This window comes from Lepisma saccharinum, chromosome 11 (assembly GCF_977018435.1).
Source record: "Lepisma saccharinum chromosome 11, izLepSacc3.1, whole genome shotgun sequence".
Classification (NCBI taxonomy): Eukaryota; Metazoa; Arthropoda; class Insecta; order Zygentoma; family Lepismatidae; genus Lepisma; species Lepisma saccharinum.
The window spans coordinates 71,827,498-71,855,075 of record NC_139239.1 but is presented as its reverse complement, the minus strand read 5'-3'; the positions used below and the strand labels follow the sequence as shown (position 1 = coordinate 71,855,075).

Here is a 27,578-nt window from a genome sequence, read left to right as displayed (position 1 = left end):
ATAAGCTTTATCTACCTTAATACTCAACTTCAAATAATGCCCTTTTTAAGCGAAAAAAACTCAAGCCAGTTGAATTCTCCGCGATAATCTTAACGTTGAAAAAATATGATAAAATGATGTAATTTATTTATTTGTAATTGCTTGTGCGGGTCTTGTTCCATGTTGTATACTCTTGCGATTCATTTCCAGGCACACTCCAAGTATGTACCCGATCTCAACGGCGGGAGCTGGTTTCCGTAGTCCGTACCCTTCGTCATTGCCTATTACAAGTACAAGTTTATCCAGGTGAGTTTTGATATTATTAGTTATTTTCTTTCCACTTTTACAAATAAATCGTGATTCTTGTGCTTTTCATGTTTTAACAACTTTCACATTAGTGCAGAGGTTAATATCGCTCAGTGGGGATTGTAGTCGAGGAACAGAGAATAGAAGTCACAATTACCTTTTCCTCAGCATTTGCTGATACTTTAGATTTGCTATAAAAGTTCAGAATTGGTCATTTTCGCGAATTACTTTTCTTAAAACACTGATTGCACAGGCCTCAGTTGACTGGCTGACTAACCAACCTTCGTTTGGCGTTGGGTTTGGGAGATATTTTAGCCATCGCCTGTAAGGTTCAAAGGATATTTTAGTTTTAAACAGTCGTCGAGTTGGGCGATCTCCTTTTTAGACGCTGGAGGGGAGAGGGTTTAATTTTATGCAACTGCATATTAATTTGTGCTGAATGTAGTTTTTTAAAATATTTTTGCAGTTGTCAAAAATAAAGAGGAAGAATGGATTTTTTTAACCTTAAACTGAATTTCGTCTGCCCCTAGAGTAACTATTTTGTTAATTACAGCTTTAATTAATATAAAAAGTTATCACAGCCTCTCCCTTCTCTCATAAAGAATTCTCCTGACATCGACACTGTCATTTATTAGAGGTACTGAAAGTTTTGCTTCCATTATCATCATCAAAGCAAATCTTTGGTTAAATAAAGATTAAAACCCGATCTGCTAGAAAAATATTGAATCTTATTAATCTCAATGCACCATTGTCATCGTTGATAACAGTGTTTGTTAGACCTCGGCAGTATTAATTATTGAGTTTCCATCTTGTTGACTTGGTTTACTTGACTGTGGCGGCGCCACTGAACACACCTTCAGATTACAATGTCAAATATGTCGTTCATCTTACTGTTTGAACTGGTTTTGTTAGCATAGATTTCCTCTTAAGGCTTCGTTTGATTCTGTTACAATTAAGAAAGCAAGCCTGTGTTTTTGTTTTAAGCGTTCAGTTTAGTTCAGACTTTTTAAGTTTTAGCGTAATTTTTTCACTCCATCTTGTACAGCTGTCAACTACTATTAATTGTTTCTGTATTCATTTTAAGCGACTTTTACAGGTTTTCACCAACAGGGTTAATCCAACCCCACCCAGGTCTCAGTCCACATCACCCTTCTTTATCGCATTCGGCTTTAATGGCCCAGGGACCAAAACAAGAACTTTCGCAAGCGGTTGAACAAAATCACAGGTAAGTTATCAGCTAAACTTGATATCTTTCTTTTGCTGGATTAGATAACATGTGCCCATTTCACGTAAGGATGTACGAATATGAATGAATAAGTAAAGAATGAACTTAATTTTCTTTGAATAGGAGGGTTATTGTTTATTATACGAAAGTGTTATGTGAACATATATCTGTGTGTATTCAGTAAGGTGGCTGTGTTGTGTGGAATGGGGGCGAGTGCTTATGTACAGCAAACTACGAGCGCCACTAAACTGTTGGTGGCGAATTTGACAACTTGCTTGTTAACGGCTGTGTTTCAGATTTTGCACTCGCGTAGCACAAAACACAAGTCTATGAACGTGACTGACTCTCTTTGCACACGAAAGTCCGACGGATACCTCTATGTATTTGACTTATCTTCGCCTACTTATTTTCTGACCAATTCACGCGAAAGTAAGAAGGTAAGTGAATATGACAGTTGAGCCCAATCCACATGTCAGTTTGCATGATAAATTTAATTTGCAACAATAACTTAGCGTACTCAAGCTAATATTTCAAGGATGCACTTTCCTGTCGTCAATAATCCGACAGATTCACCCCCTCTCTTCCTTCTCTTCCTCCTTGTATATTCCCTACCCCCTCTTTTTTGTTAGAAGATTCGTTTAATGAGGACGCTCGAAGAGGGTATTTTGTTGGATTAGCCAATACTCGAAGCTCCTAGCAAGAACCCGATTTCATTACATTCACGGGAGGGGGAGGGCCTCCGATAGTCGGGGTTGCCTCTATTGGTCAATGCCAGTTTCCATGGGAACGGGGTGATCGGCAGAGGAATGGTGTAGTGTTGAGAAGGGAAATGTACAAGGGTTGACAAGTGGATCTTGCGAGCCTTGATTCTCACTAAATGCTACTTCCCTTCAATATGCTTACGTTGAAATTAATATAAAGTACGTGGTTATTGAGGAAATTCATGAACTCCACTCCTAATTAGGAAACCGGTAGCTTGTTATCTATGTGTAAACATTTATATTTCGCCACTATCTTGTGTTATTGCAGAAAACGTAGTTCGTTTCACGATGCTGTCCCATCGCCTTTGTTATCTAGCGGAGCGAGAAAATCCATTAATATTTGAAAATTCTACCAACATTTCCTATATGATACATTAGATTCAAGGTTCATCTCCCCAAAATGGAATCTGGATCCGTTGCTTGTTTTACGCGGTGCGAATTTCAGAGATTTAAACAAAAACGCCAGCAAAACAGCACCGGATTTAGTACAATTCAATTCCTTAAACATACGCAGGATGTAATAGAAAAATGAATCCATGTGGTGGTGGACAATTTCCTGGTAATACTTATGAATCCCACTGTATTTGGCCAGAAACTAAGCAGCCACCACTTACGAGGATACTGCTATTGTGTTGCAAGTCTTCTAACTTTATAAGAAAAGGCAGAACATTTCCACCTATCGTTAAAATTTAGAAGTACACTGTGAACAGTTCTAGGATACTTTCAGTTCTACGGTGGGTAAACTAATCGACAAATCCAAATCGTGACCTCACGTTCCCTTGCTTGTACCGAGAATTGCTTTGGTAATGTCACCTTGTTTTCCGCTTTTCTCGGCAGGTTCACTACTAACACACACTCAAGTTGTCTGGTTTGCATATTGCTGGTGCATGTGTGCAAGTTCGTCCTAACAGTTGAGTATGTTCTGACAGCACCGCTTCGAAAAGATTACTTGTTGGTTAAAGCTGCATGATAGATTATCGCGACGAGTGCCTGCAATCTTTGTATTTCTTTGTCTCCCACGTGATCCTAATACCATTCGAGTTCTGTGTGTATGCAGGGAAAAAAAAAAACAGCACGATTTGAATTTGCAGCCACACGAGTATTCCGTGAATCGGTGATACTCTAGTTATGCTGTCACTTGCTCTTTTGACACTAAATCAGTTAACACCGTCCTCCTAGAATGCATAAATATTAGCAAGCTAATTGCTGATCGTCAAGGTTCATTCACTCCGCTTTACACAATAAGAGGTTGAAGCAACACGCCAACGATGCAGTTGGCAACCTGTGCACCAGTACAAAGGCAACTCCAAAAACTTAGAGTATAACAGAAAATTAAATGAAAATAGCGACGGACAGTTTGCCTGGTAGTACTTACCCACACATTCCACTGTTCTTTCTCATAATGTCGAATAGTTCAACATCACATTTCTTATATCGCATCAATTTTAGTCTGAGTAATCCTTTGATTGGTTTTTCTTCACACTGGTTCATTTCTCTTTGTTCCAGTTGATTTTCTTACAAAATTTCGTGACACTACTCTCCTCTTACAATTTCCCGTTAGACTACCTCGGAAGGCCAAGTGGGGGTGGAAAGAAGAAAAACAACTTGCGTGGGTAGGGTGTGTTATGTGAGAACTCTTGCTGGATAAGGCTAATGGGCCTGTAACGACACACAATGGGTGCAACACGCAAGCTTGCAATCAGGCTCCCAGAAGTTTCAATTGTTAATATGAAAGTTCTCTCTCAAGACGGATTCCACTGTTATTGATCATTTCGCAATTAGTTATGTTTCTTTTCTCACTTCCTTTTCTTACACCGGATGCACCACACGCAAAAATTAATAATGTAACGCAGCAGGAAGGAAATGCTTTCGAAAATTAGTTTCATCCTGGGATGGCTCGACACAGGGCCGGCCATAGAATTGGCGGGGCCCTCCTCCAAACCAATTTCCCCCCCAATATTCTGACTTTGCTGAAATAGTCGTAAGATAGGGAATCATCTTTTGGGAAAAAGAAACAGTTGGTTGCATCTCCCAAAAGTCGAGAATATTAGCAAGGGGCAATTTCTGAAGTTATTATAATTAAAATTATATTTCACCTTGCGTAGGGAAGTCTTATCTACCTCGATTGATTTGTACTTACAATATACCTTGGTTTACAGTTATCTTGAAGTCACCCACTCCCCCCCCCCTCCCCGCTCTCACATCAGAAGATGGTTGGTTGGGGTGTTTCTATTTGCTGCAACCCATGATTTTGACTTCCCTTTTACCTGAAGAAGATGCTTTCTGTAGAAAGCAATGTCCCAAATATTATACTAGAAAAGTTTCTTCTATTTAACTGCTTTTGGAATAGGGTTATCAGATCGCTATAAGGGAAATGTAGGACATGTTGTCCCAAAATGTAGGACTTTATGTCAAAATGAAGAACAAAAAACATTCACAATAAATAATACATATTTCTACAGAACACGTTAAAAATTCATTTTAAGATGACACTTTTTCTGTTTAAAATATGAATTCTTAACGAATTCTTAAATGTTCTGTAATATATTAAACAATGCACTTCTACTACATGTTTTAACTGGTACTTCTCAGAAGAGAAAATTTTCTCGAAATTGCAGGTGTAGTCAAAATATATCGATGAGAGACTGGGCAGTAAATCTTCGAAATTATAAGGACCAGCACGAAACTTTTTACAGACTTTATGAAAAAAAAAATCTCTCAGGAGTCCATTGTGCTGATGGTAGTGAAAGTAGTCTCTCAACATTTGCATTATAACCTCTAATGGCTAACAAAACTTCAGCAATTACCGTAGTTTGAAATGATTACAAACGTTTAATCTTGGGTATTATTAGTATAATTACAGGATTTCTACCAAAATATCCAAAATTCTTGGCTTTTTCAGGACTTTCCTTTGACTTTTTTTGTTTTTGTTAACCTTTATTTATTTGATCCCTACCTAGGTAAAGTTAGATATTAGCAAATAAGAAAATACATATCTATGATATTTAATAAAAAACCCATAAATGGGCAGTTAAGATTAAAACTGAAGCTGTATTTTACAAGAGAATTAGACTTGCTTTATCTATTAATGCATCCTGGACTGCATTTGCAGACTAGCGAGGTTCTGGCGTCTGGAGTCACAGCCAGTAGAATGTTATGTGGGGCTTGTGCTGTCGTCCCTATGTGTATGCGATTGTTTCTTCATCCATCTTATGTCACCACCATTCATCCTCGTCTTCGCGATTAGCCAAAGGGGCAGAAAAGTGAAGTAAAATAAACTAAATCAACCAATCAGTTATTGTGATAGCAAAAATTCTTAACCGCAAGTATAATTTCCTGATTTTTATTCACTTCTTGGCCTACTTGTTGATTTCTTTACTTCTTCTTGACTTTCATGACCTTTTTGACCGGTAAACACCCTGAATAACTCTGCCCTCTATACCCCCCTGCTTTGCAATCAAAAATATTGAATAAGAATTGGAAACACCTTGTTCCATCAGGACAAACCCCAAGGCAAGAAATTCCGCTCAGGCAGGGGAAGTGAGAAGGAAAGGGAGAGAAAACAAATAGGAAAAAGACACTGAGAAAATAGAGGGGAAAGAGAGAGAAAAGAAAAACTGAAGAGAGACAAAGAAAGAGGGGAAGAGAGGGAAAGGGAGAGAAAAGAAAGGGGAAAAGGGACAGAGAAAGATTGAGGGGAAAGAGAAAGAGAGGAAAAGACAAAAGGGAAGGAACTGAACAGTGACATCAGAATGTGGACCCAAAACTTTCATTAGCTGCTTCTGTTTTCCTGTTTGCTCTCTAGCAGGATGTAACTTTAATTTTCATTTTGGGCAATGGACTTGCGACTTGCATGATTTCTCTTTGTTCAACGAAACATGTACGAATTTTCCTAATTAATATTGTGTGACGTTCAAAATATAGTACATTTATGATATTTAATTCCTCCGAGACGCCTGACATAAGGCTAAAACGTAGAACATGTCCGGGAAGAACCAGACGTCTGGTAACCCTATTTTGGAAACCAATATTTCCGACTTGTTTCTTGTTCACTCTTTTTTGAAGGAGCTAACAATTAGTAGTTATTTCAGCTGTTTTTTTAGTGTGAAAATATGTAATTTGCGAGAGCAAGTGTTTGTGGCGTTAAGGGGGGTGGTCGTTGCACTGAACAAAATTCATAAAAGTAGTTGGCAATGACAGGAATAATAGTGCTCGAAGTGGGGAAAATGCAGGAGCATGTTATCCCCCAGTTAAGAAAGTGTACCCCCAGCCAGGATAATTTGCATAAGCATGCTTCATTGTCTCCATGTTGACACAAGCACCTCCCCCATCAATTATGCCCAAACTGAATCAAGCATCCCCACCCTTCAAACACCTGACAGCCAGGTACAATCACAGACACTTCTGGGTTGTAACAACCGCGCTTTTCAATAGAGTTATTGCAACCCACACAGAAGTGTCTGTGAGTGTACAGGATTCCAGTGGGAGGAAGTGTCACCTTCCCACACACACTTTATCATCATCATTATGTTTATTGTTGTAATCATTTATGTATTATGTTTAATGGAAAACACATATTTTATTAAATATTATTTTCTTAAATACTGATTCCCAAAATATTTTTCTTTGCTAGTTGACTGTAAAGTGACTGTAAAAATACATACATAGATAATGTTATCATATTGGAAGCAGATCCTCTCTACGGAAAACAAATGCCATGTGGCAAAATGCAAACTACTCCATCATACCAAAAATTATCGATATGGCAAAGCACTTTTAATTTAAATGAGTAAGCATAACGCACACATTCTCTTTTAGTCCCCCCCCCCCCCCCAAGTCTGGTGACCTGGCCTTAGCTGGTACTGGTGAGGTGCCTTTTGCACACATACATAGCTTTCATTATTACATATTTTGTTTTTGTGTTTAAAAATTTATTGTTCAACAGTATAATTTTCACTTAGTGCAAGCATCCACTGGCATCTCGTAACAGAGCAGAAAAGATAGTTAAAACTAGGGAAGGACGATGTCGGAAATTTGATATCGTGATATATCATCAAGAAAATATCGTCACGGACGATATGATATGATATTTTTTTTCCATATTGTGATATCGGTGATATATCGTTTTAGTGATAAATACCTATCGCCAAATATCGTGACGGTATATCGCCACGTATCGTGATGATATATTGTGTAGTTGATATCACTGGGATGATATTTTTTTGAATATTGCGATATATCGTCTGGACAAAATATCGCCCAATACTAGTTAAAAGCACACATCCAAAACAAGGTGTGATACAAAGATGGGTTGATGCACACTCTTTAAGTTCATTTGAAACCTTTGCCAAATGCATAGCAGCGCACTTATAGTCATGTTAAGTGTCCACTGATTTGCCATTGGATGTCTTATTGTATTAACAACTTGTGGGAGTGAAGCAGTACCACTGGGGATTTTTATACAAGTTTATACAAGTATCTGTGTGAACATGTCTAGTCTAACATGCTTGTCTAAGGTAGTTTTCCCTTTCTTAGTTAGTTTTGTTTTACTTTGCATTTAGTGTCCTAACTTAGGCATTCCTTTGTTTGCTGTGCATTTCATGTTTCACCTTCTAAATTTAGAATAATGTTTGCTTACTGCTTTGCATTTTTTTGTTTCCTATAGCAGTTATGAGTTTCCATTTTGCCATGACTCGCCAATCCATGATTTGAGTTCTGAGGCCCTAAGCTTTTCTCTCAAGACATCTAATTCAAGTAGTTCACCTGGTCAAAATTGTATTACGCAGGAGCACTTAAATACAGCACCAAGTTCAACTGTCACTAGCAGTTCCACTTTCGATTCTGCTAGCCAGACTGAGGAGATGGGGAACAAAAGAAGGAGAAAATCTGAATTTAAACTCATTGGGGATGAAATTGTGGAATCGCTAGCGAATGCACAAAGTACCTCGGAGCCACAAGTAGTGGGAAGCAGATTATGTGATGCCTCTGCCATCGACCAATTTGTGTGTGGCGAGAAACATTCATCCAATAAAACAATGAAATTTTATAATACTAGTGAAAATCAGCAAGACGCATGTGCGAACATATGGGACGAGCATGGATCATCGATCGGTTCGTGTGACATTTCAGGATTTTGTGCTCCTTCGGAACCGGTTACCGCCGAAGGTTCTGTAGACTCTATGCAGCGGAATCTTCTACCTTTCGTTGGTGTCCAAGAGAGGTACTTACAGATGGTTGACTGGTACCACAAACAACATCTGAGTAACATTGCAATGCAGATGCAGTGTTACCAGAACTCCATTGTTATGGCGAGGATGGCGGCACTTGGAAGAATGCATTCTCACCCACAAGAGTCTAGCAGTCAGCCAATAACAAACATGTTCACCGGGTAATAAATAGTTTTCAGTGTTACTGAACGTTGAAATAATCAATGTAGTCGATCATCTGTGTATCACCGTACATATTGATATACTTTATGTTGTAGTCACATTGATTCACTAAATTTAGTAGTTTATTGTGTTGTAATAAATTAGAAATGTCGTGTAGCAATACTTCTTGCAGCTTTGTGATGGTTCCAATGGGTTTCTCTTGTTCTCAAGCTTGTAGTCTTCCTAAAAAGCAAACATGTCTAATTATGCAAAAATGATTAGAATCTTGCTCTCTAAGTTATAATTGTTTTCACAGCAGACGTACTCAAGGAATTATCAGTCTAAGTCTAATATTGTCAGTAGTTAACAGAAGTAGAACAATGAGGATTTTACATATTTTTCATTAACTCTAAATAACTGTAAGAAACTGGAACTGAAACACAAAAACTTGATTACACATTTTAAGGAGTTAAACTGATATTCTTCCATTTAATATGGTTATCTTGCCATATTTATGTATAAGCCAATTATACCTTTTCCTTATATATAATACATTGTACTCTTTTTAATTTGAAATCTAAAATTCGAATTAACCAAGGACCACATTATTAAAGAAAATCAATGAAACAAAACTATTGTACTACACTATGGAGAAAAAATAATCAACATGCAGTGACTCTTACGATAAAAATTGCCATATTTTGTGTGTGGTCCTGTAGTGCAAGTGAAAAATAATTCTCCTCAGAATAGTAGTAAAGGTACCATTAAATGGAAAACATGTTTATGTAAGTAGTCTGTATTACCACCACATACACATGTGACAACATTATTCGCCTGTTCTCACTTACAGGTATTCGTGACTTTTTAATGTTTATTTTTACACAGTTAACAAATCATCAGTAACGGTTGCTTGAGATTCAACCTGGAACATTTGGACATTGCAAATAGTTCACAAATCATTCATTGACTAGTGGTGGTTCTAGGACAAACACCTGCACACAAGAGGGGTGGGCAATCCCATGTTATTGACGAGACTGTGGAGGCTGCTTACCAGCAAACAGAAAACTTTCTCTCCCTATGGCTGTCTCTGGATAGCTGCCTTCAAATTATCCAAGTAAAAGTTTCAAAAATTCGAATTATCCAAGTACGATTTATAGAGAGTTCCCTGTATATATTTCGTGGCAAAAAAATTATCTTCTCTCTTTTATACAGGTTTTGATTGCTCTATTGTAGTAAATGCTACAATAATTAGCAGCTAAAGTAAATTTTTGATTATAAAAGTAGAGTGTGATGTTCTTGCTTGTAGTTTTAATGAAGTGGTTATTGGTAAAATGAATTAGCATACATATGCTTAAATCATACTCTAATGGTAGGGACTGACAAAATGATCTCTTACCTTATTTCACTAGATTTTTCATGATTAGTTATTGTCTTATGAGCATAATGTGGAGAGTAGTGCTCAATTTTTTGTTCTTAACAAATTAATCAGTAGTCTATTGGATTTACTAACACCTTGCAAGTAAGTGGTGTAGCATAATTCAAGATTTGTTCTGGTTGATTGATTGATTTAGTTTATTTTACTTTGTTTTTGTGCCACTTTTGGCTAATCACAAAGATGGCGATGAGTGATGAAATTGATGAAGCGACACCCATGCCCAGGATAGGATTCGAACCTATCGTAGCCTGCTGTACACATCTGTGCCTCCAAAGTGAAAACTTTCAGGTTTCAACCAGCAACACACAACATAAAAATCTTTTATGATGAAATTGTACATCAGAGAATATTTCTGAAAATTCTTAAGAAAGGAGAAGGAAGTATTATCTTTCAAAAGATTTTCTCAAGCCTTCAAACTTTAACTTCCTTAATCTTATTCAGCCATTATTCATATGTGGGCAGAATATAAAAAGGATTGTATACCATATTAAATAGTTAAATACCTCCAAACTTGAGATGGTTTGAGCTGAAACCATTTTATTACTGTTTTGTATTTGTTCACATATATAATTAATATGAGCCCTGTAATAAGTAATTTCGCCTCTAATTATTTTTTCCAACTAGCAGCATGGAGCTGGTTCCATTTATGATATACACATTAATTATTATTACTATTAACAACTTTATCCTCAGCCTCCATGGCAGAGTGGTCAGCATTATGTGCTAGGTAACCAGAGGTCCGAGGTTGAAACCCTAGTCAGGCATGGATGTATCATTGTGCTTATCTCATTGCCCATTTCGTCAGTTCATGTCTTCATAAAAGTTATCCCAAGAGGTTAATTTCACCAAGTTGTGAATATATTGTAAACTCGCCATACCCTGAATTTTTAGTTCTCATTTTTGGACCTTTAATGTAAAATGATTCTGTATGTGACTACGAGGGTGGCTTTTACATATAAACATTTTTTTTTTAGGCTAAGCCAAATTGTGCATTCTCACAGTTGGTATGTTATTTTATAAAACCTTTTTGTATTCATTCTTGTGTTCTTTGTTGCAGGCCTCCTGGGCTCGACCAAAAAATTCCCACAACCTCAACGACAGAGGGCAATAAAACTCAGGATTCGGGGCAGACTAGTAATAATCAAGGTAATGTTGTCATTCAACATTTAATTGCAGACAGTTTTATTTTATTTTCTGTTTCTAATGTCAATATGAATATTGTAAATACATGCAAATTTACCGGAGATTTTAAATATTTTTCAGGTAGATTATAATCAATAAAAATTTACTTGATAGCTCTACGTGATACAGATAAACTGCAAGTAACCAGTAAAATACATGAATTCCATTATTTTTATTTTCAAAACTAAAATATTCAAAGAATTATTCAAGTTTTTTTCCACAATACTAACCTGCAGCGAACTTTTCAGGCTATTGAAAACTAAATTTTAAGATATTTTATGAGTGACAGTTTGTGTAGTAGTAACTTGGAAAATAAATATGCATCACTGTAGGGCATATTTTACTCTGTTTGTACCTTTTGTTCCTCAACACTAGCCTTTGGATGTGATATTTTTTATTATTATTATTATTTATTGTGGTGTAGATTTTCATTGTACTTCTCGTGAAGTAACTATATAAGAAATGTATCTTATCAGTTTAAAGCAATAGTACGTAATGCAGCCTGATGGTACTTTGCTTTAAAACATATTAATTTTTCATATCATATATATATAATAGTGTACAGTGTAGGCAAGACAGGAATGAGGTATGTCTATTTTAAATAAGTTCTTTATTGTTTAATAATTTTTATTTATCACATTACAATTTAAAACATAAGGTTTGGCTGGATCTTTGGACTGCTCTCTAATGACTCATGGAAAGGAAAACAATGCAGATATTCCAAATTCTGTGAAAAATAGTTTTGTGCAATTTTTTCTATTGTTGCTTAAAAGGTTGTACTAACAAATATAATAGCACAACTCCAGGAAACTATTAGAAATATCTAGAAAACAGCAAATTTGATCAATGGGTGATTTTTTCAAAGTTTTTAGGTAATTAATGCTCATATAATTTCATTGTAGCAAATAAGTATTTGTCAATATATGTTTTTCTCTCCATAGATAAAAAGAAGCCCCACATAAAGAAACCTCTTAATGCCTTTATGCTGTATATGAAGGAAATGCGAGCTAAAGTCGTTGCAGAGTGTACACTTAAAGAAAGTGCAGCTATTAACCAAATATTGGGGAGACGGGTGAGTACTTTTTCAAGTGTCTCTTTGTGCAATACTTGATGGTAAATACAAATTTATGGAATACATGGAATAAATACATTATTTAATTAAAATAAAATTAAGTACTTCACAGATTCTGCAATTCCTTTACAAAACAATTCATACATACATGCCCAGAGATTGAAAGAGTTGTACTGTGTTAAATTTCAATTGGCCGTTTGTGGCTATCTTGGTTGTACAGGATACACGAGAAGTCATCCTACTGTTGACGTTGTAGTTCACCTTGTTTAGAATTCAGGAAAGAAAATAGGATATGCTCCTTTAGTCAAAAGAGAACTTAATTTCACATGTGCATTTGGACACACATGTACGTCATTTGTTTGAATTTTCATTGTGCAATGGATCTGCACATCCATCTCTCATTGAGATATGTTTTGTAACATGGTTTATTGGATGTGTCTAGTTACAACAAGATGAAGCCCTTCAGTGCCAATCTTCTGAAGAAACACTTCCATAGTCGCTAAATTAACCATGGATCGCCAAATTCAACAGCCCCACTTGGTCTTTCCAGATTCATAAATGCATTGTGCATCATCGTAAAAAATAATGTATTACAGAACGCTAAGAAAGAGATGCAGTATATGGTGAAAGGTGTTCTGAGTTCTGTCACACCGTAAATGTTTAGTGCATGTTTCAAAGGTCATAGAGACATGTTTGTATGTGAAACGTGCCACTAGTCGGTATGTAGTTTGTTCAAGAATTTTATATTTTGTAGGTATGATGACTTCTCGACCACCCTGTGCAGATTTCTTGTTCTGTTCACTTGGTGTTAGAAGAAATAATCTTATTTCACTGCCAAGTAGTTTTTTTTGTTGAGGTTTAATTAAAATTTGTTTAGGCAAATTTATAGTTGGATGCAGTATCCATTTTTGTTCCTGGTTTATCAGTTTGTAAGTGGGCAGTTTACTTAAAATGCAATGTTATTTTCACAAAATTTAGTTCTTACAGCATTAATAACTGTTTTAAGATTTGAAATCTGACCATATTCATTTCGTACTCATATATTTAGTCACATTGATATGTGAGCATCCATATCTATATTTTTTCATTTTTGTTTATATTTGCTAGTTAAAAATTCAATTTCATAGGATTAAGAGCCAGTTTTAAAAAACAAAAAATATCACATACGATATTTTAAGTATACTGTAGTCCACTTTAGTCTTTTATTTTATTGTATCATTTTAATTGTCAATTTTTGACAATAGTACAGACAACCGAAGTCAGTTGTTTATGTTAAAACTCTTATTGCAGTAGTTGCTTATTCAAATTTGCCATACGTTCTAGTGTATTGTTTACATGTGTATATTAAGTGAAATAAGGATAAATTTTCAGTGTATTATGTGTTTTTAAATTAATTAATTTAAAACAATATGTCATCTGTGTATATTTTTCCTGATCTAAGCCTGCTTTAAAGGAAAAACTTGTTTGTGACAGGTCTCTTTTTAAAGCTTCTTTTATTACAATAGATCACAAACAAAATGGCAAGATACTTTGTGTGGCTCCCCACCAAATACTGTCTAAAAGTCGGCGATTATTTCAAAAACTTCAGCCTAAGCCTGTTCAGTATCTACAAATACATTATTTATTTGATTCGATAGACTGTCAACATCATGAAGATGGTAATTTGAATACACTAATGCATAAGTTGCTTGTTAAAGCTAGTAACATGTTGGTGTTCAACTGTTCATTATATGAATTTTGGCAGTACATTTTGTACAAGGGCCAAATATTAGTTGTTCATCACAAAGTATACTTAATTTCTTTTTTTTTAATCCCTGAATTTTAAATTTCATATTTTAATTTCATGGACAGTTTATTGCACAAATTTGAAAATTACTAATCTACGTATTTTCTGTACGTTTATGAATAATCGTCATTATTCTTCATTCATATGAAACAATCCCCACCCCCTCCCCCCAAACCTTATGCAAATCTATCTGTAGTGTTAACCTTGAGCATAAGAAATATTTTGCCTAACAAGAAAAAATGGCTCATTGATGATTTTGCCATGCATTGTAGTGGCATTCTTTAAGTCGAGAAGAGCAGGCGAAATACTATGAGAAGGCACGGCAGGAAAGACAACTTCATATGCAGATGTACCCTGGATGGAGTGCGAGGGACAATTATGGCTATGGCACAAAGAAGAAGAAGAGAAAGAAAGAAAAAACAGCTGACGGAGGTATCTTTATAGTAGTGCTAGAACAGCAGCGAATAGGAAGTGGGTTTTGAAAAAAGAAAAGACTTAAGTTTGTTTAGGGTCTTGCTATTCATACTTTTCCTTCCTTTGACTTTCACAGTAGCTGATTTTGAAATTCGATACGATATCTTGAAAATGAAAAGTAACAATTTGCTTGACAAAACGAGGATGAAACTCGAAATACCTTCCTTTAAGGCTACACTGGATCGCTGAGCAGAATAGGTTCATGGATGCATCCACCCTCTTTTGGCCGTGCATAGTTTGCAGAAAGAAAAAAAAAAGACAAAAAGGTGGGGGGCCGCTTTTTTTGACACTTTCTCCTGGCTGTTCTTCTAGCACAATGCTGTTGTTGTTACAAGGCAAAAGAAAATATTAATAGCAGAAAAGTTCTTGTGTACCTTTTGTAGACTTATACTCCTGTTCATTCCTTCATAGTGGCATGCGCTAGGCAGAGAGGAACAAGCCAAGTATTATGAACTAGCACGCAGAGAACGACAGTTGCATATGCAGCTCTACCCTGATTGGTCGTCTCGTTCTAATTCTTCCCGAGGGAAGAAGAGGAAACGCAAACAAGACACAAATGATGGAGGTAGATGGCTTGTTGAAGTTAATTTTGTGCATGTGATTTTAGGAAAATATTTCTTAATTGGTGTCGAGAAGAGCACTTGTTTCAAAGCAGCTGGGGAAGATTGATATTATATTATTAAAGAAAAAGTAAATTAAATAAAATGTGTGCATTTGCAGGAACCTATTCTGCCGAATGCTCAGTGTACTTTTTTTCATTATCCTGCATTTTTTCTCTTTTGCAAGTATTTTTTTTACCCTGTTTTTCTTGCTTTTTGCATAACTGACATAATTTTCAAATTTCAAAACCCCTTTTTTTGCACATTTTTCCTTTTTCTATGTTGTTTTAGCAAAACAAATTTATTATATTTTGTAGATAGAATTGATGTTTTTCATGTTTTATATTTTTTAAGTGTAGTTTAGATGTTGTTCCCATTTCTGCATGGAACAACACATTTGCATTGGATGTGTTTAGTTGCTTGCAGTTTTAGAATAAATTATAGTTATGAAAACCTTGCATTAACAAAAATCATAGATTTCTTTATAATGTATATACTGTGCTGGGAAAGAATTCATTTAAGGTTAATACATTTATATTTTTCAAACCTATTTGATATTTTCTTTATTAGGATTTCTTTTGATTTGTAAAATTGTTTGGAAGTAAAGGTTATTTGTGGGTTGTTAGTTTCAATTTTGTAGTGTCTCATACATTCCTTTATTAGAGTAAACCTGAAATATGTATAATGAAACTCATTAATGGACATTAAATGAATCTATTCAGTTCCTTTTATTTTTCGGAATTACATGTTCCAATCTGGACTAATACTTATTTGCAATGAACAACCAAGAAACAAAGTTGTTTGTTTGATAAATATACCAGCACTTGAATGACAGTACAAGATCATACAACTGGCTATGAAACCATTTTGAAGCTGTGTTGCAATTATAACTCAAAATAACTCAAAATAATCAATGGACTGGCAGTTGGAGTTCTTCAAATTTTGAACTAGTAATTTATTTTTCCACAATTCTTATTTCAACATTGAATTAAAAAGTACTTATGTGTGCGTTTCCGATTGCTGTCAAATTTGATGGAAGTTTCAATGCAACGTTTATATTGCTGTCAAATTTAATGAAGTTTCATTGCAATGTTTATGCCAGTAAAAAATTATGCCACAATATAACTTTTGCATTCTCAGCATAGTTATGTTTTGTGCATAGACTTTTGTTGGTTTGAAATTCAGCATGGTTCTAAGAAGCATTCAATAAGTTGTGTAGAGGTCAGACATATTCAAGACTTGATCAGATGATGTGATACTAAGTTCAACACTGATTGCATCATACCTAAGATAGTTTAGGGAGATTCAATTGAAAAACTACTACTTGTAGTGTCTTACCTGTAGGTTTTACCATGGTCTTGTGCCTTAACTAAATTTCATAGATATACATTCTATCCTGTCAACTTAGAGTGAGTGATTCATGAAAATCAGCAACAGCTGGAAAATCTTTGTAAACAAATCTGTGCCAGTTATTATTCACAGAGTGCATAAATTTAATCGAAAAAACAATTGCTTTAGACCTACTTTCCAAGAAAGAATTCTGTGCAGGAGAAAAACTGTTTGTAACCTTTGTATGCAGCAGCTAGTTCACTGAAATATCTATTAGACAGGATTTTTTTTTGTTATTTATATTCATTATGAATATGATGAATGCCATGTTTCCATAAGAATTTTCCTAAGATTTTTTCTCACATTGGTAAAACTTACTGAATGTTTCTGACATTTCACAAAAAAAAAGGTGGTATGATTCCAATTCTTCAAACAACAAACAAACAGATAATGAGGATTCCAAATATGTGTACATTGGCATATTTAAAAGATTCTTAAAATTTTATTTTTGTGATACAGTTGTTGATAAAACAAGAATTCTGAGGTGTACAAGCGAATTAATGATGGCAGAATTTCAGCTGATCAAGCTCATGATGTATGAAAGCATAAATGTTAAAAGAGTGGAAAGTGAAACACTAGCACTAAGTGCCATCTTACAAATGTTGTTAGTGTAATTAAGACAAACATTGAAAGTCCTTTTTTGTTAATGCAAACCGAATCACAGAGCCAGTTGTTAAATTCTGTCGTCTCTTATTGGATTTTGCTGGCAAGTTTAGCCTGAGAAGTATTTGATACTCTTTGGAATGCCTTGTTAAAACATATTCAGAATGAAGATTGTGTTTGTAGCAATCATGCACAAATCTTATCAGAAGAAAAATTTGTTTCTGATTCTCTTACATGTCTATTCAGGATAGTCTCAATGTGTATGGGAGAAGGCTTTAGATAATCCATAGAAACTAGTAAAAGAGGAGGTTAGGTAAATCGACTGGAAATCTTGGTTCAATCATTTTTTTTTCTTAAGAAATCTAAAATTGATTTGATAGTGTACACAGTTAAGTAAGAATTAAAATCATTGCTACAATCTAGAAATGAAAACATGAAAGATTTTAATGTTGTTATTTGTTTTCAATAATATCTGTACAATGAACACAAGATTATTGTTATCGAAAGTTTTCAATAAGACATTTATGGAATCATACCATCATATGCAAGGTTAAATTAGTTGCAGTGTCATTGTAATTTGTCAATAGGTGGAATTTTGCAATGAGAAACAGTACACAACTATAATAATTAACATCCGTGTATTGCTCTTGTCCCGTAGGAAGCAACCTAAAGAAGTGTAGAGCACGTTATGGACTGGACCAACAAAGTCAGTGGTGTAAACCTTGCAGGTATGTCTGTTCGTTGTATGTGTCATGATTCTTTTCTTTTATTTTATTTTTTTGTTCTTTTGTTTTCCTTATTGTTCTGTTGTGCACTCTGTAGTTTATTGTTGTTGCATTTAGTTTTGAATTTTCGAAAAGGGGTCACTTTTGCTGAAGGCTTTTATTTTTTTCGGCCTTCTTCACTGTCCCATCAAAATTGCCAAATGTTGAAATGAATTATTAATTTAGCTCTTAATATTTTCATAAAAGGAACTTTTTAACAAATTGTAAAGTATGCCGCTGCAGTAATTCATTAACACGTCCATGTTACTTGAATGCTGGCAATTTTAAAATATAATAATTGATAGCATGCCCTTGTGATTTTGTTTAGATATGAGCGAATACATGTGGCTTGAATGCTTAACCTAGTAGTTGATCATTAACCCCCCTTGTGATGAGCAATTTCTACCAAAAATTGCAAACCCTCCAAAGAAATTATGAAAGGCTCATAGTATATTTGGACAAACTTAAAGAGTGACCCCTTTTCATTTTTATATATATATAATTTATATAAACGGGACCATAGCAAAAGGTCTCACTTCAATTTGGTGTAATCTTGTCTATGTGGAAAGACTGTTTTAGGTGTGGTCGTGAGAAGACACTGGGTGTTTTTAATGTGATTGCTAGTGTGTGCAATTTTAACATTACAAACCAAACCTAGATACTTTTTTTTTAGCAAGGAGGAAAAAAATGTTCAGAAAATGTGTCTTCCCACAAAGAGAAGAACTAAACCGGATGTACCATTTTTTATTGGCATCATGGAGAGGTTAATATACTTTTTTTTTAATGTTTTTGCTTAAGTATGGAACCAGTGAGAGCTTTTGCTATGCCAGAAGACCACGGTTGTGATTAAAGGGGCATGTTAGAATGTCACCTCTCTCTCTCTATCAAAATTTTTCAGTAGCGACCTCTGATATTGAATTTTTCGGTCAAATTTGATTTTTTTAAAAAGAACTGTTTTTTCCAACAAGAAATAAATGAATTGACACATTTTCTGAAAGCTTAGTCCCCTTCCATGTATCTCAAGCAATTAAGATCGAAAAATAAATAAATATAAAATGAAAAAAAAAGCAAGTAAGAGGAAAGTTAATGTATAACGTGAGAAAGAAAAAAAAATCTAACATCCTTATTGGAAATGTGTTGTCATGTTGGTATTTGCCCCTTTAATTCTGACTTTGGTTTCATTCTCTGCACGCTGCAGTCCAGAGACTACTAGTGGTAGCCACGGTAATACCCACACAGGAAATAATGGTGTCCATGGTAATCTTATCCATGGTAACAATCACACAGGAAGTACCAGTAATACTTCTGCATCTCCGCAAGAGCCTACATATGTTAATCTCTAGTCTGAGTCTGTGAGTCTTTTTTCTTCTTCAGTGTTTCAAGGCATGCCGATTGTAGTCCCTAACGAGAAAGTAATGTGGATTCGTAGAGAGTATCGTACGTCTTCAATCTCATGTACCCTTATTTTATTTTATTTTCGTGTACATCATATTCACTGCATGCGGTTTTCTTTAGCATATCATTTTATTATTTTTCCGACACAATCTTTAGAATTAATTTGTCTCCAATTTAATTGCAGTCGTTAATGAGGCATGCCTGCTTTCTGTGTGAAACCCTTTTTTCGTTCTTGATTTTAAAAAAAACAACTTCTCACAACACTTACAGGTTTTGCAATTTTTTTGTGTGTGTTTTTTAATGCTCATTCGTTGTTTTCGTTACTGTTACACCTATTGCTGTTGTACATACATAAAAAAAGATTTGTGCAAAAAATGATGCATTGTGTGTTGACAATCGTCTTTCTGTGTGCAGGGAAGATTTATATGTGTACGTGAGTATTGTGTGACCTGAAGTTTTCACAGAACTACACTCAAGCGCCCCCAACATTAACACAACACTACTTCCCTCATAAACACACCTTTTTCTGCATGGTTGCCAACGTGTGTGGCTTGTGATCACCCTCAGCATGTAACTGCTGGCTGGTTTCGATTGAGAAGCACTAGTATGACCAAATTCACCATACGCCATATGTTTCAAAACTGTGGTGTTTGTTTGTGGCTCAATAAGACATGATAGTAACACATGGTGTTATGGACAGTTGGTTGTACTAAGGTAAACTTTACACAATAACACCTTTTTTAATTTCTAGCTGATGTCTTGTGTTCTTTTTGTGTACCCACATCACACAACAGTTGAGTAGGAGCATTGATTGTTTGCTGTTTTGTTTGTGATAATGTAATGTGTTTTTTTTTTTTACATGTGTAATCACTAAGTTCATAATCTGTTAAGAATAATATACAGTTATAAAGTGATTAAATATAATTTGCCATTTCAGCAGTTATGATTTAAATCGGTTGTAATAGATTAATCTGTGTTTAAAAATGGAAACGTCAACCAATGAAGAATAATATTTTTTGCACATGCACATATTGTGATCTAGATTTTTTTTTTTATTATTTTTTTTATTGAGATACTGTAAATAATTTGCCCTGATGTCTTGTTCAGATATATTTTTATTTGAATATTCCATCCATCTGTCAATTTGTTTGGTGGCATATTTACATGTTAAGGCTCGGATGGACCTTTGGTCGATGCCAGAACAGCTCTTTCCAAATTTTTCTCTCGTTTCAATAAACTGCTACGGTATTCCAAAATCTGGAAAATTACATACACTTAGAATTTCTTACAGAACATTCACATGAATTTTCGTGTGATTTGATTGCCTTGTAGTCTTAGTGTTATCAATAGTTTAAAAGATTGATATGCTTTATTTTACTTTGCTTTTTGTGCCACTTTTTGCCTAATTTGCGAAGATGAGGATGAGTGATGACATGATGAAATTGCTGAATGAACACCCACCAACATCCATGCCCAGGTTGGGATTCGAACCCAGGACCCCTGGCATCGTAGCATGATGTGCTGACCACTCTGCCACTGCAGCCAGCAATAGTTCAAAAGACTTACATATCCATGAAACTATTGGGGCAACAGCGAAAGCAAAGGAAGATTCACATGAAGGCTAGAAGGGATTCTAAACAGATGTAATTTTTCAGATTTCGAAAATCAATAGAGGGGTTTCAAAAAGAGAGGAAAGTTTGAAAACAACTGCCTTGGTGTCAGCGAAAGGTCCAACCGAGCTTTAAGGGAAAGTGTTTGTAAAGTTCTGCCATGGTATTAGCTACGTTGTGCCTGGAAAAGAGTCACAAGATTTGAGCTGGGGCAGGTGACTTTTCTCTTGTGGTAAACATATGACCTGCTCAGTGAAGTTTTTCTGTTAGGCCAGATAAATGTCCTTCCCCCATTCCTCTTCATGCAGAGACCACAACTTATGCCATGGTTGACGGTCGAACACATTGCCACATGTTTTCCCCTCTTCTTGTCCGTCAGCAGCTAGCCTTCCTCTGGGTATGGTCACAGCATCACCCAGAGGCACTTGGTGTGTGCTGCACCCAAAGATTTATCCTTGAGGTTTTCTCTCTGTTGGGTTGGAAACTGAGGACATTTAGAAAGGTCGAGAACTATAGCTGCTTCCGAAAATCTTATAGCAATTTGATAGCAGACACAGCTTTACATGGAATTTAATCTGGCATTTGGGTTAGCATTTGCAATTCTGAAGAGTGTAACATTACAAAATATTTACAAATAGAATAAATTCAAAGGTGGGTGAAGGCAATATAAGATGGAAAATGATTGTGTAATTCATGAGATACTGTGTAAACAAACTGAAACCAAACACATTACTTTCTTGTAACATTACAAAATAATCACCAATGTAACCTGTGTGCAGTGGCAGCTCATGCTACTATTTGTTAGGAGGGCTGCATTCGTAAAAAAAATAATTAAAAAATACCTTAACTATTTGAAGATGAACTCCATGTGGACGTCTTTCATTGAATTATTCATTTTTACTTGTACAATCTACCATTCAGAACACCAGATTATATAACTTACTGCCAGAAAACAATTAACTCTTTAAATCGATTTGAAAACTTAAACAATCACGCACTTATTGACAAGCGAAACGGACGCGTTACATGGCTGGCCACTGTTTCTCTCGGTAATCGCATGTTTATGCGTGGTGGCCGCCGTCATAGCGTGAGAGGTTTAGATTTCTACCACTTGGCAGCGCCATCGTACATTAGACTGTTAAATCAAGCAGTGCTTACGTTAGAGTTAACATGGAGACGTACTGGCAGTCCCCCGAGGGAGAAGCAGCTTCATATACCAGCTTGCCTCTTGTCGACCGCCAATTGAATTTGAAAGCTCCACGCAGCGCAATTGGATGCACTAATATAGCTGAAGTATAAATACTAAATTTTTGCACTAATGGCAACAAAATATAATTTGTTTCGGCCGCCACTGCCTGTGTGGTAAGACATGTGTGTGAGTATAATAGAATAGAATAGAATAGAATAGATCTTTCACACAAGGATAGATCTATATTGGGCACAAAAATGCCAAACTGTTAAAAAAGTGAACTACAATACAAAAGAATGTTTTAACCTGTGGCAGCAAAGTCATTTTCGATAATTCCTCTCCTTTCAGAAAACCATTATGACATTCCAAATTCTAAAAATTTACATCTGTTTAGAATTTTTTCTAGAGCATTCAAGTGAGAATATTCATGTGGTTTGATTGATTGATTTGTTAAGTCCACTTTATGCACAGTAAGGCTAATTGGGACTGGACCTACAGTTTAAAGTGGGATCCGAACCACTTGTGCCTCCACCAGGTATCGAACCCGGGACCCCTTGATTACAAGGCGACGACGCTACCACTGCACCATCTTGGAGGCCCTCTTCACTGTGGCAGAGGATGGAGCATTCTCTCCTAATGTTGTCACCATATCCTCATGGATTTCCTTGGGACTCGACCTCTTTTTCAACAGATACTTGATCACTGCTCGTATCTCTTCTCTCTTCATTTTTCTGATGTTACTCACTTAGCACACTTGTAGCTCCTGCAAAGACGAATATGATGGTTAGAACTGGACACCACTTTGCATATACACTTGCAAAGAATTGCTATTTCAAATCCCCAAATTATTTTCAGTTTGAACTATGGGAACCCTATCACTACTTATAAGACACCCCTCGTGCATGTGGAATGTTTTCCTCTGTCGGTTGGAATTGGCTTCTTTTAAAAACTTGAAGTGGTACATTGTTCACATCTGCACTTGTGATGTAGAGCTTGCTTCTGATGGGTTATGCTATGCAAGATGCTAAGAAAGGACATGCTCTCTGCGAAATACACCATGACAATGTGTATGGCGTCAAAATGCTAGAAGATTTTCACTTTACATAGTACCCTTTCGATCATTGCAGACTAATATGTAAATACAAATATTATAATGAATAGTATAGCAAGCCGCATTAAATGTAATTCCCTAATTTGTCACTTTGTCGACATAATGTGATTATTCCATTATATCGCAATTTACTGATGAGGAAAATGTTTCCATCTAAAGCAGCTCTTAGTTTCAGAAGCTTTGATGGGTGATTGTTTAATTCTAGACATAAGGCTACAGGAGGGTGGGGTGTTAAATATGTGTGTTTATGTTTACTTGATGATTTGTTTTTTAGTATGAATAATACAAAATAATACAAAAATAAAAATGCAATATATATATACAAGGTGGTTATAATTAAAGTAACGGTGTTCAGAGTGGTACAGCACGGGCTGTAATGAGAGTAGCAGTCTGAAACTTCGTAGATATGCTAATGAAGCAATGCGCTCGCGAATTATATATATATATATATATATATATATATATATATATATATATATATATAAAAGTTCCAATTCTCGCCACCAGGGTAAAAAATGGCGCTGTAAGCAGTCAAAACGTGGTATAGTTACAGGAAAAAGGCAGGAAAGATCAAACACATGAGAACAATGGCTCTGGCATGTTTATTAGGAACTATGGTTACAAGAACTGTTCAATATGGCCTCCCAATTCAGCAACATGCTGCATTCCTAACATGGCATGGTCGACGGTTGCTCGCAGCATGTCTGGTGAAATCTGAGCGACATGTTGTTGTATGCTAGCCTTCAGATCAGGCAGAGACCGGACATGTCCCTGATAGACACGATCTTTTAAATATCCCCACAGCCAGAAGTCACATGGATTAAGGTCGGGGGATCTGGAAGGCCAATTATCTGGAAACTGCCTAGAGATGATGCGGTCATTAGTGAAGGTTTCTCGCAGCAAATCTTTCACGTGGCGAGCGACATGTGGTGTTGCCCCATCTTGCATGAAAATGGTGGTGTGTTCACAGTTCCGTTCTTGCAAAGCTGGAATCACATGTTGCACAAGGAGGTCCCTATAACATGCAGATGTCACTGTACACCTAACAGGCCCTCGAGGTGTCATCTCAAAGAAAAACGGACCAAGAATGAAGGAGCTAGTGAACCCACACCATGCAGTCACGTAAACTGAGTGCAATGGTTGTTCCTGCACAACATGTGGACGAGTGGAACCCCATATGCGACAGTTCTGAGTATTCACTGTACCGACCAGAGTAAAATGCGCCTCGTCAGTCCACAGAATATTCCCCGGCCACATATCATCCACTTCCATGCGTACCAAAAACCGATGGGCAAACTCACGGCGTTGTGGAATATCTTGGGGTTTCAATTGGTGCACAATTTGAATCTTGTAGGGATACCAGTGTAAAATGCACCGCAATACCTTGCGAACTGTTGACCAGGGGAGTGACAATTCACGTGCCACAGCTCTAGCACTGGTTGCAGAAGTTGAGGCATGTGCTGCACGGTCAGCTACAGCTACTTTGACGTCAGAGTTACGAAAAATTCCACGTTTTGACTGCTTACAGCGACATTTTTTACCCTGGTGGCGAGAATTGGAACTTTTTTTTTTTTTTTTTGCATAATTCGCGAGCGCATTGCTTCATTATCATATCTACGAAGTTTCAGACTGCTACTCTCATTACAGCCCGTGCTGTACCACTCTGAACACCGTCACTTTAATTATAACCACCTGGTATATCTTACTTTATAAGTGGTTTTTATTCTTTTGGCAACATTTTATTCATTTCCAAGTGCTTTCTCAAGTTATTACTAACAACATATGTGGAACCAATCAAAACCAATAGATGTATTGGTGTTAAATAGCTGATGCTCCAGAAATAAAATATTATATTCCCTCATTAAGAACAGAATTTTTTGCCCTGCCATCGCAGAAGATTACCCAGAAATTTTCTTATGTTTTACATACCAAATTTAATTTCACATTGTAGTAATTTTGCTATATCAAAAAATTATTTTTTATTTAGTGCAAATGTGTTTGCAGTCATAGCAACTTTACATTTCATGATACGTGCATTAATGAATACGAGAAGTGAACATCTAATCAGTTTGTGTAGATCATTACCGAGATGTTCTTTGATTGGCTGTGCCAAGAAGAGGAACAAATTATACCAAGTGCTGTAGTTTTCTGGAGTATTATGAGCAGTTGAGCCACTTACAGACTTAATGCAGTGCACAAACGCTGTGACGGCCTCTCCGATGTCATTGGGATCCCACTTTAAACTGTAGGTTCAGTCCCGATTAGCTTTACTGTGCATAAAGTAGCCTTAAAACACAAACTCAATCAACAAAAAGTTGTGTGTGTAAAGATTTGACATTCATCCAGGGACGGATTGGGAAAGTCCAAAATTCAGAATAACCAGCACAGGATTCCATCCCAAATTTACCAAACTCAAATATAATACGCATTATGTGCATGTGCAAAATAAGGTTTTATTTTCCAAGAGCCGGCATTCGTCATCAAATTTACATTTTGCCTTTCAACTTTTTGCAGGCGGAAAAAGAAATGCATCAGGTACCTCGATGGTGGTGATGGCAACCAGTCGGAGGACAATATGGGAAGCTCAGGCAGTGTTGGGGATGCAATGACTCCGGAATCGAAAATAGGGGACTCAGATCACGACCAGCACAACAACTCGTCTGAACTAGCACTTTCAAGTCCTGGACTCAGTTTGACATCTCCGGGCATGTCTCTCGCCAGTCCAAGTCTCACTAGCCCGTCTATGATCCTTCCAAGTCCGAGTACAAGTCTAGCAAGTCCATCGGTCAGCCTGGCAAGCCCGTGCATGAGCCTGCAAAGCCCGCTGACGCCGCACGAGTCAGAAAAGACTAACATGAACAATCATGTCACCCCCTCGTCGTCATCTAGTAGTTCAAGCATAGTAGTTCCAAATGTCCCACCCCATCGCAATCCCGTCGGCACAAATCCCCATGACATTAACAACCCGTTAAGTGTAAACCAATTGACTGGACAGTGCAATCCGAGCACTAGTAAAACTGAGAATAAAGACTCCAATGCTCGTGCTGTCATAAGTGTTACATAATACCACAAGGACGATATTAGTTTTTGCCATTTGTATGGTCAATGGATTTGTTATGTGGAGTGATTTTTAGTAAAAAAAAGTGAGGAAAAAGTTGGAATGTACACTCTGTGAAATGAAGAAAGAAAGATGTAACTAGAGTGCTTTCACCGACGGTGTGTGCGTGTGTGAATGTGAGCATGTGGATGTTTTTCAAAGGTTTTGAGAGCTTGAAGACAATCAAGATAAAGGAGAAGAAATACTCAGGATGATGTGTCAAGAAATATAAAAACTGCATTTTGCCTTTTTTTTTTCATACAATGTTTTTTGCCAAACCGCGTGTCACATTTTCTTACAAAGGTTCCTTAGTGCCACAAATATTTGTTTCAGACATACGTTTTTTTTTTTGTTTTGTTTTTTAACATTGCGTTTCATGCAGCCATGTTGCTTTCATGTTCCGTAACATGGGAGCATGTTAAGATATCACGAAAACTTGTTACGTCTCTGATTTTTTTTTTCAATGTGGAAACCGTTGCAGTGTTCAAAAGATCTCAGAAGAAAAGGGGAAAAGAGTTGGTTCAAATCTTATGAAAGTGAATATCAGTCAGGCGTGCTATTATTACGTCAGCTAACAGACTCAGTCCTTTGTCATTTTTCCTTGTGTATATGTGAATTTTTCTTGTTGTATTTTAAAGTGTAAAAGTTGCAAAGGGAAAGCATCTAGACGAGGTGAAGTAAGCTATTGCAAAAATTACAGTTCAGTGTTATATAAATTAATTGTTATTGTTCGCTTGTTGTTGATGCAGAATATTTGCTGGAAATCAGTTTTTCATAAAAGTTACACATTTCTGTTTCAATTTTGTACATAGCGCTTTATCCAGAATCACGCTGAACTTTATTGGAACTTACCTTTAAGAAAATTAACAAAAAACAACTAAGTTACTTGAGTTAGTATTTTTTTAATATTTCGACAGTCCAGGAAACAACGTACCTTGTATGTACTGATCACTTGAAAACTTCACTTTTCACCTAACTTACATTTATTTGGAATTTGCACCCCCAATCGCTTCAAATTTAAGTGGAATTCAGTGTGCATTTGCATAAAAAAACAGACAAAAATTACTGTTGCAAGTAGAACATTACATTTGGGCATTTCAGTTAAAAATTGTACAGTACAAATGTGTGCAAGACATTACATGACTATTTTTGCATTCATTGAGAAAGAAATTAAAATTATTACTGGTTTTACAAAGTTATAATTACATAGAATTCACAGTACATTTTGTTGTT

At 36.1% G+C, this 27,578-nt stretch overlaps 1 protein-coding gene across 7 annotated transcripts in view; it reads left to right on the top strand.

Moving 5' to 3' along the window:
- LOC145994916 (uncharacterized) overlaps positions 1 to 27,200 on the top strand; it is a 71,815-nt gene extending 44,615 nt beyond the window's left edge. For 2 of the 7 annotated variants that reach the window (XM_083131400.1, XM_083131397.1), the window contains exons 4-11: positions 190 to 285; positions 1,370 to 1,510; positions 7,937 to 8,659; positions 11,132 to 11,220; positions 12,198 to 12,328; positions 14,387 to 14,546; positions 17,838 to 17,907; positions 25,763 to 27,200. In XM_083131400.1, the coding sequence (XP_082987526.1) occupies positions 190 to 285; positions 1,370 to 1,510; positions 7,937 to 8,659; positions 11,132 to 11,220; positions 12,198 to 12,328; positions 14,387 to 14,546; positions 17,838 to 17,907; positions 25,763 to 26,312 (1,960 nt within the window). In that variant the 3' untranslated portion in view covers positions 26,313 to 27,200. Of the gene's footprint in view, positions 1 to 189; positions 286 to 1,369; positions 1,511 to 7,936; positions 8,660 to 11,131; positions 11,221 to 12,197; positions 12,329 to 14,386; positions 14,547 to 14,999; positions 15,154 to 17,837; positions 17,908 to 19,141; positions 19,296 to 25,762 lie in introns of all 7 variants that reach the window. The other 5 variants (XM_083131401.1, XM_083131402.1, XM_083131399.1 and 2 more) reach the window with 5 other exon arrangements.
- The last annotated feature ends 378 nt before the right edge of the window (positions 27,201 to 27,578 follow it).